This window comes from Carettochelys insculpta, chromosome 2 (genome assembly GCF_033958435.1).
Source record: "Carettochelys insculpta isolate YL-2023 chromosome 2, ASM3395843v1, whole genome shotgun sequence".
Taxonomy (NCBI): domain Eukaryota; kingdom Metazoa; phylum Chordata; order Testudines; family Carettochelyidae; genus Carettochelys; species Carettochelys insculpta.
In genome coordinates, this window is record NC_134138.1 from 126004020 (window position 1) to 126018792 (window position 14773).

A 14773-nucleotide genomic window follows, 5' to 3' on the forward strand; every position below is an offset into this window, starting at 1 on the left:
CTTTATACTGCTTTATATACTATACACAGAAATCGAATAGGTATATGTAAAAGTGGGAAAGTAAGCAATTTTTCAATAATAGCATGCTGTGACAATTTTTTTGCATTTTTTTTCTGATTTTGAAAGGAAGTAGATTTTAAGTGAAGGGGAACTTGAGGGCATTCAGAACAAATCAGACCCCTGAAAGAGGGGTATGGTAGCCTGGAAAAGTTGAGAGCTTCTGTATTACAGAATGGGGAAGCACAGTAGAGAATTAGTGGTTTGGGATATCATTGCTACAGACTCAAATTTTCCCGTATTTACCAAACCTCATGGAATTGGAAGTGTCCACACCGTTTTTGGATTTTATACTTAAGTTCAGAATTAGTCGTCTGATTGAAACTTCATTACAGTTTTAACTATGGAGATACAACAGGCTCGCTGTACTAAAGACTGAGTAATTTAAAATAAAATTGTGGATTATGTTCTATTTCTGGGTTTTAATGACTAACAGCCACAATGACTTCCTTTTTAGTATGACAAAGAATTTCTGTGTTGCCTACTAAATACATAAACGTACCAAGAAAAATATCTATTTTTAAACTCTGAATTGACTAGATTTATTGATAAGTGTTCTCTTTCATTGTACAGGTTTGGTCTTGTGTCTTGATGTTCAGTAAGATTTCCACCTTCTGGCTGAATTGCGCACAGCCAAAATTTCTTTAGTAGATTTAAATGTTACATGTAGGGAAATGTATTATGAATTTTGAGATTGGCTTTCAGGCTGGTTAGAGTTCTTTTAACTTGGTTAAATTCTGCATTATCTACTGTGTTTTTTCAGTTAGAAGTGAGTATATCATTTTTCCAAGTACCAATTAGAGCAAAATACAATGTAAATGTGATTCCTTGTGCTCTTCTCTGTAACGGAACTAGATAGCTTGTACATTCTAACCCTGAGGTCCTTTCCTTTTCCAGATCTGATCATCCCAGGCAGTGTGATGGCATCATGGTTTTTGTTTTTTTTAAAGTACAAATGTAATCTAGGCTGGGATGAGAGATTTTTCTCTCCTCTTTCTACATTTTCACCCAAGACCCAAATTAGTCAAGAGGCAAAAATGGATAGCTGGGCTGAAAATCTTGAAAATTAACTGATCATGTCATTTAGCCATCACAAGCAATGATTCAGAATATGTAATTATAGAATTTTTTTTAGTAGTGCAATGGAAAGCCTAAATTGAAATCACTTCATTAGAACCATGTCAAATTGGCATAGTGCACTGTAAGCTGAAAGGAGGGAAGAATGTTCAAAATGTAAAACTTTCTATATGTATGCACATTCATGCCAAATCTGATTACATAACATACAAAAGCCAGATTTCACAAGGTTTTCAAATTTGTAGGTGGAATTGTTTTTTAAATAGGAATTCCGTAGGCAGTAAAAGGCAGTTTTCTTGGGGGGGGGACGCTTTAGTGTTTATGTTAATTGTTGCATAAAAGTAGACTTCCCAGGATTTGTCAAGAGCAAGCAAAGTTGAGGATATTTTAATTAATCTAATGACATTTTTTATAATGCCTGCAACTATCAGGAACCACAAGAACCACCATTTGAAATAAATTGGCATTGGCTTCTTAAAACAGTTTTACCATGTTTCTGGTGATATATTTGGTAATGCCAGATATTTTTTGCCATTGGAATGAGATATGATTTTCAATTGAGAATCTTCAGTTTTTGACAATCTGAATAGCATTTTCAAATGCTACAGACTGAACCTCTCTAGTCTGGCACCTGATTAGTGCCAAATGAGAGAATTTGCTGAGTGACAGGAGGGTCGATATTGGCTAGCACCATTACCAACACTTTCACTGCTTACTGGGTTCTTAGAAGACACTTAAGGATAAAATTTAGAGCTAAATAACAGCACAGAACACAGAGAGCTTTGACTGGTGGTTATAAGTAAACTTTATGGTGCTACGGTAAACTTGGCCACACCCATGATAAGTGGTTTTTGGGCTAACTAAAATCATGCTGGGTTATGGATGTGGCCAGATGAGAATTCTGGACTAGAGAAGTTCAATTTGTAGTGAATCTTTTGATTGGCTGAATATTTCTAATGCTTTAAATTTGAATTAGTATGGGGTGCCAAGCAGTAAGGAGGATTACTAGAATAATTGAATTTTTCCTTTAAGAGGAGCAAAATAGCAATTAGTTGTTCTGAAACTTGTTTTAAGACCATTTTATGTGTATAGGTTGAATATTTTGAGACTCCTAAGATATAATGATGCAAAGCCTCTTGTTTCTGATTTATAACCTATAAGGATTAGCATTTCTTCAGGACTTGAAACATTTCTTCAGGACTTGAAACTTGTGACTTGTAATTCTGATGTTGCATGTAAACACAAATGACCTTATAAAAAGAATACAAACCATTATTGCCTACCCAGATACTTAGAAACATGGTACTTCCAAATGTAAAATCATAAAGAGTAGCAGACATACTCTTACGGTGCTCTTAAAAGTTGAGAAGCTGAGAGTTCTCTTTCAGTATCTTCATTACTTTAATAGTCTATTACAGTGAATCTGGCAAGAATTGTAATGCAGGAGTACTTACCTAAAAGTCAGGGCTATGTTTAGACTTCATATATTTTTTGTGAATTTTATGTCAAAACTGATTGGGAGATTAGCCTTCTGCAATAAAAGGCAACTCTACAGTAATATGTTACTCAACGCCTTCTGATTTTTCATTCTAATAGGTTTCAGGTGCATCATATCCCACCCATGTGTATGTATACTTTCCCATAGATTTGTTCATATCAAGTCTTTGTATTTACATTTAAACATGCTGAAGTATACAGCATGCATGGAAATCAGAACTGTGACCATGTAAGAGAAATTTATTTTCTTTTGCTTCTCTATTATAGGTGTGGGCACTGCCAACATCTGCAACCAACTTGGAATGATCTGGGAGACAAATACAACAACATGGAAAATCCACCAGTATATGTTGTAAAAGTGGATTGCACTATAGATAAAGCTGTCTGCTCTGAATTTGGTGTCAGAGGGTACCCCACGTAAGTACAAAAGGATGTGTGCTTCTATAATTTTGCATTTTTTTTCCCCCATAGTGTTGCCTATTTGCTGAGGCCAAATTTTAAGGTATGATTTTTGGTGGTTTCCTTTATAGCTCTTCAGGCTTTTGAAGCTGAATTGTAAGCTGCCATCATCTTGCCAAGACAAGATTTATAATACGTCTTTTTTAGAATGCATTTACAGCTCGGAAGATGACTGTGTTTAAAGAAAAGTTCAAAATAGGCTTTTTCCCCACCTCGCTAAGAAGAACATGTATTTGAGACAGTAGCACAACATACAGCAGTAAGGTAATAGTATAGAGGTTGGCAAACTTTGTTACATGGCTCATCAGGGTAATGTGCTGGCAGGCTACAAGACACGTCTGTTTACATTGGGCTTCAGAGCTGAAGCACCAGTCTGAGCCCACGTTTACACTATTTTTAGTCCTGCAATATAATCCTGAGTCAGTTGACCCGAGCTTGGAAACCTGCTGATGCAGGGGGGCAGGAGAGGTCGCTGTGTAACTGTTTCTGCAGAGACTCCAAAAACTTACATTCAAACTTTAAGGCAGTATTTGGACCCTTTCTCCTGAGGGTTCACTGCTTGGCCTAGTCATTTGCACAAATATTGATACTTATGAAGGTAAACCAGCAGAGGTTAAAAGTAGTTTTACTGGTTTTGTAGTTCATATCAATACACCTTCATGTCTTATTCTAGCAATTGAGTATTCCTTCTTTCTGGATGCAGTTTGTTAGTACGGGTTGCATCTCTCTGGTCCAGCATGGGTCAGAACCTGACCAGTCCTCAACAAGAGAATTTGCCATATCAGGGAAGGTTCCCTGTCACTGGCCCCCAAGCCACCAGCCTTTTCCCCATTGGGCTGCTCCCTCAACTGCTGCTGGGCCAGCAGCCTTGGCCTGCACTGCTATTGGACTACTGCCCGCGCTAACCTCCACAGGGCTTCCAGGGGAAGTTGGCTCCAGCCCTGCACAACTGCCCCTGCCTCTGCACGGCTGTCAGGGTATGCCAGTCCTGGTCCTGTGCAGCTGCCCCCATCCCCACCCCATGGGCTTGGTGGGTGGACGCAGCCTTCCATGCGGCTGCCCCCATAGGGCTGTTGGGAATGCTGGCTGCAGCCCTCAAGGGTTGCCAGAGGACACAGGCTGCAGCTTGCCCTCCTTCCCAGATCTCTGGTCCAGTAACATCCCTGGTCCTGCTGGATAAGGGATGTTGCTGGACAAGAGCGTGCTGGTTTTAGGAGGTGCAATCTGTACCACCTCATGGTCAGAGCATTTGTTTAGGGAATAGGAATTGTAGTAAATACTAATACAACACATTTGGAACTATAACCTTGAAAATAATAGGGGAAAGCTTAACAACAGTTGGCACAAAACTGATTCTGGTCTGAGCTAGCTTTGACATAAAAATGTGATAGAGACAGCCAGGACAAGATTTAGGCTTTCACAGTTGGCAAAAGAATAGAGAATAGTATGCCTACAGGGTTCTATTTCTGCATATAAGACACAACAAAAAGATGGTGGCTAATTCCTTGTAGATCTGTAGTACACAAAATTCAAGGTATATTACATTCCATAAACAAAGATCCCATTTAAAAGGGAACTAGATTAAGCTTAGTGAGGTTTGCTATCTCCATGCTTTTTAAGGCTTGCGTGCAGGGCAGAAAACAAATTATGGGACATCTAGTAACTTTAATCCTAATAACCACACAGTAGGAATCTCAAACTCCAGGCCTTCAGCCAGAGCAGTTATGCAACCCAGCCTGGGAGTATCGGTGGGGGGACTGTCCGTTCCCATTGTCTGAGCCGCTTCTCTTCCTGCCACCACTGCATCCCATTCCCCGGGGCACCATGATCTCCAAGGGACCCAGGCTTGGGAATTTTTTTTTTTTTTTTTTTTGGGCGGGGCAGGGGCTAGTGCGAGGCAGCAGCAGCAGTTGGTCCTCCTGCACTCCCCCTGGCAGCAGGAGCTGCCAGGAAGTGGAGTGCACCACATTTATAGGATCATTTAAGCTAATGTCCTGATTTCTGTTTTTTTCTGCTCAGAAAAGTTGTCAAAAGAGGTAACTAAGACAGCTTCTGTGCTCTTACTCTCCCTTTGGAGGTGGCTTTGTAATGAGGCAATTCGAAGTAGGCTAATGAGGTGCTAATGTGCATATTCAGCACCTCATCAGCACAGTGACATCATGTGAATTTCGAAGTTCAGACTTCAAATTGCAGATTGACAGTGTAGATGGGGGCAGCTTCGAAATAAGCGCCCCACTTTGACATTCCCTTGGTCGGATCTAGTTCTTTGGGAGTAACGGAATGTTAAAGTAGGGTGCTTATTTTGAAGCTGCCCCCATCTACACTGTCAATCTTCAATTCGAAGTCTGAACTTTGAAATTTGCACAGCTGACATTATGTTAATGAGGCACTGAATATGCACGTTAGTCCTTTATTAGTTTTGCTTTGAATTGCCTCATTACCATGCCTCCTTCAACGGGAGAGTAAGTGTAGAAGAAGCCATAAAGAGAGGGAAGCTATGCAGATTTCATAGTTCTTTTTATTCTTTTGCTCACCTGTTAGAGACAATATCTTACAAACCGTACACATCTCTGCATGTTTTTAACATACTGTTGTACAAATAATGTACAATATGATAAAAATCCTCCCTTTAGCACTTTCATTTTCCTTATTTTAATTTGTATGCATTATGCTTTTGACAATACCTTTTCATGGTAGTTTTTCTAAGTTGTGGAGGCTGCTTTGAGTTGAAACACAGGAAAGAAACATTTAAGCTGCGTCTACACAGCCCTTCCCTTTTCGAAGGGGCATGCAAATGCACCTGATTGGAAATGCAGATGAGATACTGATTTAAATACCTCACACGTCATTTGCATATACCCACGTGATCTGGCTTCTGGAAGAGCCATTTCTGGAAGTCAAAGCAGACGTGTAGCTGGGGCTCCTTTGAAAGAAACCCCGCTTTCGAAAGCACCCTTCCTAATTTTTTTTTTTCAGGAAGAAGGGATGGGCCGTATAGACGCAGCTTTAGAAAAATGCGGATGTAAAATCACAAAAATTAGCAAGAAAAGTGAAAGGCAGGTGTAACAGCGGAAATTAATTTTAACTTAGAAAACGACAATCTCAATTAGAGGGTATCCTGCTAAAATTCCATGATTTAAACAAACCTTTCCAGTCTTAAGTGAGACATATATTGACTGGGAAAATGTTTAGTTACTTAGGTATTTTGTTAAACAGATTTTATGGTGAGAATATATAACTGGAAAAACTGCTTTTGAAACTGTGCACTTATTTTCTCACCTCATTCATCTGCTTTAAGTTATATTTAATCAGTTTAATACAGTAAACCCTCGATTTTTATGGCCCTCGATTTAGCGAAGTCTGCTGGAGCCTATAAAATCCTAAACTACCCCCCTAGCTCCAGCAGTTGTGGTCTGGTGAGTGCCCGGGTGCGTGTGGTGTGTGGTGATTTTTTTTTTTTTTTTTTGTGAGGGTGGATTGGAAATTGGGGCTGAGGGGAGCCTGGCCGGCGGGGTGGGGGAGGCAGTAAAACCTTGTATTTAACGGAAATTCTGGTTTAATGGACACTCCGTTTTCCCCCCCATTAGTCTGTTAAATTGAGGGTTTACTGTACAGCATGAGAGGTGGCATGTGATCAAAGACATGCATATTTGGCATGGCAAAAAAAAAGTGCAGAGAAATTTTTGGAAAATGAACTTCCTGGATTTGTGCATATTGAAAAAATTAACTGATGATTTTTTTTTGACAAACTGGAAAATAGGATTCACAAGTGCAAACAGAGATTGACTTCTGAATTATACTTTCTGCCTTTTTATTCACCAATACATGTTAATCTAAGGGCATCTTTGAATGTTAACACAAAATGTATTTCTAACAGCGCTTTTAAAGTTTAAAGGAGATTGGAGTTCTGTTAATTACAGGGTCTATTTGTGCGTAATGGAAATCAACTAGGGGGTTACTTTAATGATAGACTTCAGGACTGAGTCCAGTTATGATGTTATCAGGAAGGAGTTCATTTATCTCCAGGGAATGTATCTATCTGAAAAGTTTTGCCTTACCTCTTTGTACTATTTTAATTTTTCAGCCTAAAGCTGCTTAAACCAGGCCAAGAACCTGTGAAGTACCAGGGTTCTAGAGATTTCCAGGCACTGGAAAGCTGGATGTTACAGACACTAAATGAGGAACCAGCTGTAAGTGAAAAGGAAATATTCCCTTCTTTCAGAGTTGGACTGATTTCTTGCCCCTATATCGAGGTCAGGTTTTGCTTTCCAACAGGAAAAACCTCATAGGAGTAAAAACTTGATGATAAACTGGAACAGTGCCTAAATAGTGATCAGAATAATAATTAATACTGGTATCCTTTGTCTTGCCCTTTGTTTCCTGTATTTAAAACCAAAATTCATAATCTTATTTCAAGGAAATATTAGCCTCTTGATATTTTAGATGGGATTTCCTGGTACATGTTTAGTTGACCAAGTATAGGCCACAATTGCTTTGTTCTGACCAGGGAAAATGGTTTAGATAATACAAGCTGGGTAAGCCCATCATAAATACAAATTTTTTCTAATGTAGATGCAGGGCAACAGTTAGTAGGAAGTTATGCTGTAGTTTGGAGAGGAGTTAAGGCTACAACTCAACCAATAATAAAGTTGCCAAGTGTTACCCAGTAATCAGGGCTGGGGAACCATTTTGGATTGGGCTACTGACCCACAGAAAAATCAGCTGGAGACCACACAAGTGAGAGATGCAATAAACAAATAAATAGAAATTTAAAAAAAAAAAAAACTTCGTCAACATGACACCACCTCACCTCCTGACAGAGAAGCAGATAAAGGCACCCCCACCTTATTCCTGTTGCACACCAGCCCCAGAGCCTGGTGGAGCCAGGCAGGTCCCACTAGGTTCTGGAGTGGAGCCAAAAATGAAGGAGTGTGTGGGAGAAGGCTCCCCAGGGATGCACGTGTTTCCGTGAACCTGCTGCTCCCAGGCACCGCCTCACCTCTCACTACTTCAATTGGCTCCAGTTCCAGCCAATCAGAGAAGCAGGGAAAAGCCTCCAGGCAGCACTTCCCCATGCTGCCATTTTCCCAGCTGGGGAGGGTGGAGAGCAGTAGTGTTCGGAGCTGCTTCCTCCCTCTGCCAGGCAGAGCCTATGGGCTGGATCTGGCCTGTGAGGCTCAGGGTCTTTCCCACCCTTCCCCCACAGCAAGGAGCTGGAGCTGGTGTTCCAGCCATGCAGGGGGTCCACAGGGTTGGAATGCCAGCTTGTGCTCCTCAATGCAGCAAGGAAGGGGAAACACATGATAAATTTATGTGATGGTACATGTGGCTTCTGTGACAGTGGGTGGGGCTGATCTTTAATAAGTAGGTCTGCAGATTTGTCTCTGCCTTTCTTTAAAAAAATCAAAAATCACAGTTCATTCATGGTAATCTTAGTAAAAGTCACAGGTTTGGCAACTTCTTTTGATTTAATTAATTTAATTTTTGATTAAAGAAGTCCTGACAAGTGAGGGGACACAAACTACCCATCCCTGTAGCCTCTGTACCCATATCACAATTCTAACCCCAGCCTGGTACAGAGTCAGGGTTTAGTAGGATTGGGAGGGGACAGCAAGCCTGCCCTGCACATTCACTCCAAGCACAGGCAACTCCTGCAGCCTCTGGAGCTGGGTTGCACAGCTGAGAGCAAGCCTGCACTCACCTCAGGCATGAGCAGTGCTGGTTCCTTTGTCCTTGGGGGGCTGGGCCTGGCTTCCTGGTCTGGGCATTGTGACTATGTGGACATGCTCTAGTGCCATTCAGGTTTGCCTTGTCCCCTGTCATGACATAGGAGCCAAACATGAATGGTACTGTGATACCACCAAGTACCTGGTTGCAATGCCTGGTGCAGAGAGCCTCGCCGAGCCATATAGGACAGGAGCTTCCACAGCAGTCCTGTATACAAATAAGTCATGGACAAATGGGTAAATGACTGTGACTTTTTTTTTTCTTTTCCCTGCTGTGACTTACCTGCAGCCCTTGTGGTAATGTTTTATAACTGTGGTAGGAGCTACTGTATAATTGCGCACATTGAGATATAACTGTTTTATAAAGGCTGTATGAGACCTAGTTACTCAAAGGGCAATTATATATCAAATTGTAAATCAAGTATTAAGCTAATCGTTGATTTAGTTTAATAGGGGACTGGGGGAAGAACAGACAGGAAGGTAGGGCAATGAATCTACAAATGAGGAATCTGCATTCAGAAACCTGTGACGGGAATTACCAAACTCTGGCATACTTCCAGGCTGAAGTGACCCACCTTTCTTGTGAGACTGGGAGCTAGAGATCAAAAGTACAGTAAACAGTCAAAAAAGACTTCTCAGGAGAAGAGGTGGTTGGAAATAAATTGCCAGTGAGGTGTGACAGAGAGAGAACCTGAAAGGGAGGCTCTGTGCAAGTAATAAGTGTTAAAGAAAAGCAGACATAGGTAAAGGCTGGCTTATTGTTTTTAAGATATGTATTCATCTGAGTTGCTTTTGGTTTTGGATAGATACTATGCTTTAAAAAAGATAACAACCGCTCTTACTGTGACCTGTGGGAACAAAACTGCAGTCTGAGGCCAAGTCAGACCTGCTAGGGTAATTACAGTCAATGTGCAGTGAACTGCAGCCAGGGTCCAATGTGAGAATGGGAGCATTCTGTGTTTCTCCCCAGGTCAGGTGATATTTGGAAGTTTGAGGAGGGGAAAAAGGGGAGGAAGGTATGCTAAGATAGCTGATCACAGGAAGAAAGACAAGGTGCACTTAACCCAGTAACTGTAATACTTGCTTTCTGTATAATAGACCCACATCCTTTTCAAATAATTGCTTATTAGTGTATACTTGACACTGATATTGATACAGAATAAAGCTAGATTATGAAATATTTCAGGGATTTTTCAAATTCGCAAATAGGACTTATGTCTCCATTTACACTGCCTGATGGAAGTATTACACCTGGAACACTATGTATGAGAAATTGTCATACTGTCAATTTATACACCGCACCACAGTCACTCTAACTCAGGGACCCATCCATGCAACAAACCTCGTTGCCAGCTCTGCCCACATATCTACACCAGCAACACCATTACAGGACCTAACCAGATCAGCCACACCATCGTGGATTCATTCAGCTGCACATCTACCAATATAATTTATGCCATCATGTGCCAGCGATGCCCCTCTGCTATATACATCGGACAAACTGGACAGTCTCTACGAAAAAGAATAAACGCGCACAAATCAGATATTGGAAATGGCAATATACAAAAACCCGTAGGAGAGCACTTCAATCTCCCAGGCCACACAGTAGGAGACTTACAAGTAGCTATCCTACAGCAAAGAAATTTCAGGACCAGACTCCAAAGAGAAATTTCTGAGCTACAATTCATCTGCAAATTCGACACCCTCAGCTCAGGCTTAAACAAAGAGTGCGAATGGCTGGCGAAATACAAAAGCAGCTTCCCCTCCCTTGGTGTTCACACCTCCAGATCAACTGCTGGTAGTAAGCCTCACCCTTGCTGACTGAGCTAACCTTGTTATCCCCAGCCTTGCTCTGGCTTATTTATACCTGGCCCTGCAGATTTCCAAGACCAGCATCTGATGAAGTCAGTCTGTGCTCATGAAAGCTCATGCTCAAAACTTTTCTGTTAGTCTATAAGGTGCCACAGGACCCTTTGTTGCTGTTACACTCGATTTAGTGTACAATGGTTGTATAAGACAGAAATGCTAATTACTTGTTCTTTTTAACAGGAGCAAGAATCTGATCTTCAACCACCAAGTCTTCCTGAACTTAAACAGGGAATGTATGATCTCTCAGCAGCCAATTTCAAGATGCATATTGCAGAAGGTAATTTTAATTGTTTGTTTTTTGTGTTTTTTTTGTGGTACAAATGTTTAGATCTCATTAGTGTGAAGCCTGCAGTATTTGCATGACCTTTTGCGACATATCAGGGAAATGGATTAGCCTTTAAAAGTAGCTTTGTTATTGGCATGCATGGGGAATGGGTGTTGCCAGTTTAATCAATTGTGCCACTTACACAAGCTTCTTTATCAAACTCAAAAAATGTTTAAGAAATGAAATAAACTTACTTAACACTACACCTTTTAACACTGTTACTGCATGCAGTACTGTAATTTTACTGCTCCTCTACTGCCTCAGGGCCATCAAGAAAGCACAACTTCCACAAACACTGGAAGATGATGCTGGATACCTATCAGAGTATTTCTGGTTAACTGAAGGGGAAGTTGTATTGCCGTCTATGGCAGATGCTAGTTAACCAAGTTTTCCTGATATTAAAGTGCTGGATAACAAAGCTTTTACTGTGCCTTTCTTTTTGTCCAAAAAACTGTAACAAGGGGAAGATATAACTTAAAAAACCCATCAGTTTTATTATATATTGCATGCAATAAATACATTAGACATGAGGGCAGGGGTGGGGAAACATTTTTGGGTTGGGAGCCACTGGCCCACGTAAAAGTGAGAAGCAAAAAAAAAACAAATAAAATCCCTCACTAATGTGGCTCCTGACTGAGGCCACCTCTCCAGCATCATTGGAAGGAGGGTGGAGAAAGGGGTACTGAGGTTCAGGACATACCCCAGGCTAGACTAATTCTTCAGGGAGGCCTGGGGTGGAACCAAAAATGTGGGGAGTGTTCAGGGTTCAGTGAGTAGGAGGGGAATGCTGGTCAGCAGGTGTGGGGGCTGGGAGGGAGGAAATTTGCAGGAGCAGTCTGAAGGAATCCTCTCTGCAGGCAGCATTAGGCTGCCATTCTCTCAGCCTGGGGAAGGGGAGGAGGAGCGCCATCCACCGCACACTTGCCTGATCCAGCCTGTGAGGCTCAAGGCTTCCCACCCTGCCATAGGTAGGATGCTGGGTCTGGATCCAGACCATGGGCTGGGGATTCCCCTCCTCTCCCCTATGGTTTTGAAATAAACACTCAAAAGTTAGGGAACTATTAGTATTAATATTGCACAAGCAATCTTAAATTCATCCTCTGGTGAATATGCACTATGAGGCCATTTCTGCACAGGCCACTTCCTTTGGAAGTGGCATGTTAATACAGGGAGTGAAAGATGCAAATTCCCCACACCTCATTAGGATAATGTCACGTGATTTGGAGTCCAGAAGACCATTCTTCCAGACTCCAAAATGCTGTGTAGAAGCACGGCCAGCGGGGGTTGCTTCCGGAAGGAAGTCCTTCTTCTGGAGGCCCTTTTTTCCTGAACATTTTTGGGAAGAAAGGGCCTGAAGTACCCTCCGGGGCCGTGCTTGTACACGGCATTTTGGAGTTCGGAAGAACCGTCTTCCGGACTCCAAATCACGTGACGTTATGCTAATGAGGCATGGGGGATTTGCATCCACGCCTCATTAGCCTCTTTCGCTCCCTGTATTAGCACTGTGTAGAAACGGCCTGAGAGTCTTGAAGTACACAAATACATACCATTTTTCCCCACAGGATCTCAGTTTCATTTTGTATATCAGATGTGCAGGGCTCAATAAATGAACATCTCTGCCTTTGTTTTATGCTTATGGTTTGGTGTGTGGACCTGTCCTTCATTTACTGTATGTTATGCAAACCCATCTATGGAGATACAATTATTTCTTTCCTTATAGGTTTTTGTATGGCAGTACCTAAATACTTCATGAGCATTAATTTGTCTCTATATATTCTCAACAGTTTTTGTATTCATAATTTTCTAGGATTTAAAAAAAGGTAACTGGAAAAAAAGGCTAGAAATTCCATCATGTGAGAGATAGTGACACCCACATGATTTGTTGGTAGAGTTGTAATCTTTAGATCCCTCACTCAGGCGCCGACCCTTTAAGCAAATAGAGTAACAGATAGTGGTAGGAGGTTGTCATCTTGTATGTGGCCCAGCACTTAATGGGGATTAGACACAGACTTTGCCTCTGGATTCCCACAGATATTGGCTGACTGCAAAGGACTGTTGAAACTCAGGAATCTTGGGTTCTGTTCCTGGCTCTGGAGCAGAAGGTTCTCTAGTGGGCACAAAGTCTTCTGCCCATATCTGGCAAGCTTTAGTATTTCTGCCCTATCTCCTTTAATCAGTCTGTGCCCCGCTCCCCTCACTTGACAAGATGAGGCTTCTTATACCAATCCCATTTCATACATAGTTTCTGCTGCTTATTCCTGTCTGGGTCTCTTTGCCTGACCAGTCTTTGTTTCCACCCCACTGTCCCATATTTGCTAAGTAATGGACTTATTTCCATAGTTCAAGTGCTAGAAGTCTGTGATGCAGTGTTGAAGATTCTGGATTAAATCCATTTAAAAACTTAAAAAATGATAACCTGAATAATTTTTATGGAGTGTTTTTTAATGTAAAATCCAATGCTTGAAAATAAGGAAATATCAGATTTAAGATTGCCATCTGGAAAATAAGCAAGATAAGACAGTTTTTAATTACATGGTTAAATGGTGGGTTTTTTAATTGTGTGTGTCTTTCAGTGCAGAAGATAGACAAACGAGGCAGAATTAAGATTGCATGGGCAACTCTTAAATTTGGTATTTTCTAATTTTCAAGAGCTTTGTTTTGCAAACTAAGTAAACTTTCATTATAGTTTTGTATATCTGACATTGTGCATGCACCATAAATTTTTTTGGTGGATGCATTTTTGCAATTTAAGAAGATAGTAACTCAGATTTGTTCAATCTGCACCTTTTTTGCATTACTACCTATTCAAAATGAGAGCTTCAACTTAATAAACTAAAACTAATGATTTAGCTTGGAAACTACACACTAAATAAACTTTAAATTATCTGGACCAAAAGCCCAAGTTGAGATTTTTCAAGTTGATTGAAATACACCTCACAATAATTGCACTGCTTTTAATGTGTGATTTCTCATTCCTTTTTAAACTGAAGTTTTCATGTGTTCTTCATTTTGTGGAGAGAACACATAGTGGTGTGAAATAGTAATTTATGGCTGATGGACTACAAAAGGATGATCAGTGTAGCAGTGATATTTTCATAGGGAAAACTGTTGTTATAAGTGGGGACACATTTGCTGCCCTTGCCAACTCGGGTTCATTGGAGATGTAAAAAAAAAAGAGAGCCCCTGGACTGAGTCATTAGATTCCGTACTTTCTAGGTCTTTGTTTGTATGGCTCCTGGTTAAGAAACTGGACTGTAAAGTAATAGTGAAAATATGAAAAAGCCAACAATCCCAGACAGAAATTTGTATGAAGATATCTTTTTTTTTTTTTTCCCTCCATCAATCTTTCTCTCTCTCTTGCGTTTTCTTTCAGACATTTAAAACTAGAGTGGACTTACAATAGATAGTGACTACAGTGTAGCTCCATTTATTATGAAGGTCTTTTCTTAGTAGAAGTCTTTGTGGACAGTGGATGGGAGAAACAGTGAGAGAGACTTTATTATTAGAGGTTTCCATACTTTAATTTCTTCTGTGTCTCTACTTTTTCTGTGTCCTTGCATTAAAAGTAATTTATATTCTTTTTTTTCCTGTACTAGTTGCTTTCTATTTTGCATTAATATATGGAGTTGCCTTTATGATGTTAGTGCTTCATGCTACTGACTCATCAGTTATGGCTACACTAATGTTTAGAGTGGAGAGGCAGCGATGCCACTATAAGCTCTCTAATGTAACTTCTCTAAGCTGCTGTTATTCCAGCCCCATG

General features: G+C 40.8%; 1 protein-coding gene across 3 annotated transcripts in view; it reads left to right on the forward strand.

Annotated features, from left to right (window-relative positions):
* The window catches only part of TXNDC5 (thioredoxin domain containing 5), a 130096-nt gene that overhangs the window by 98743 nt on the left and 16580 nt on the right, over positions 1-14773 (forward strand). For all 3 annotated transcript variants that reach the window (XM_074987706.1, XM_074987705.1, XM_074987707.1), the window contains 3 exons: positions 2899-3048; positions 7175-7280; positions 10866-10962. In XM_074987706.1, the coding sequence (XP_074843807.1) occupies positions 2899-3048; positions 7175-7280; positions 10866-10962 (353 nt within the window). The remainder of the gene's footprint in view (positions 1-2898; positions 3049-7174; positions 7281-10865; positions 10963-14773) is intronic.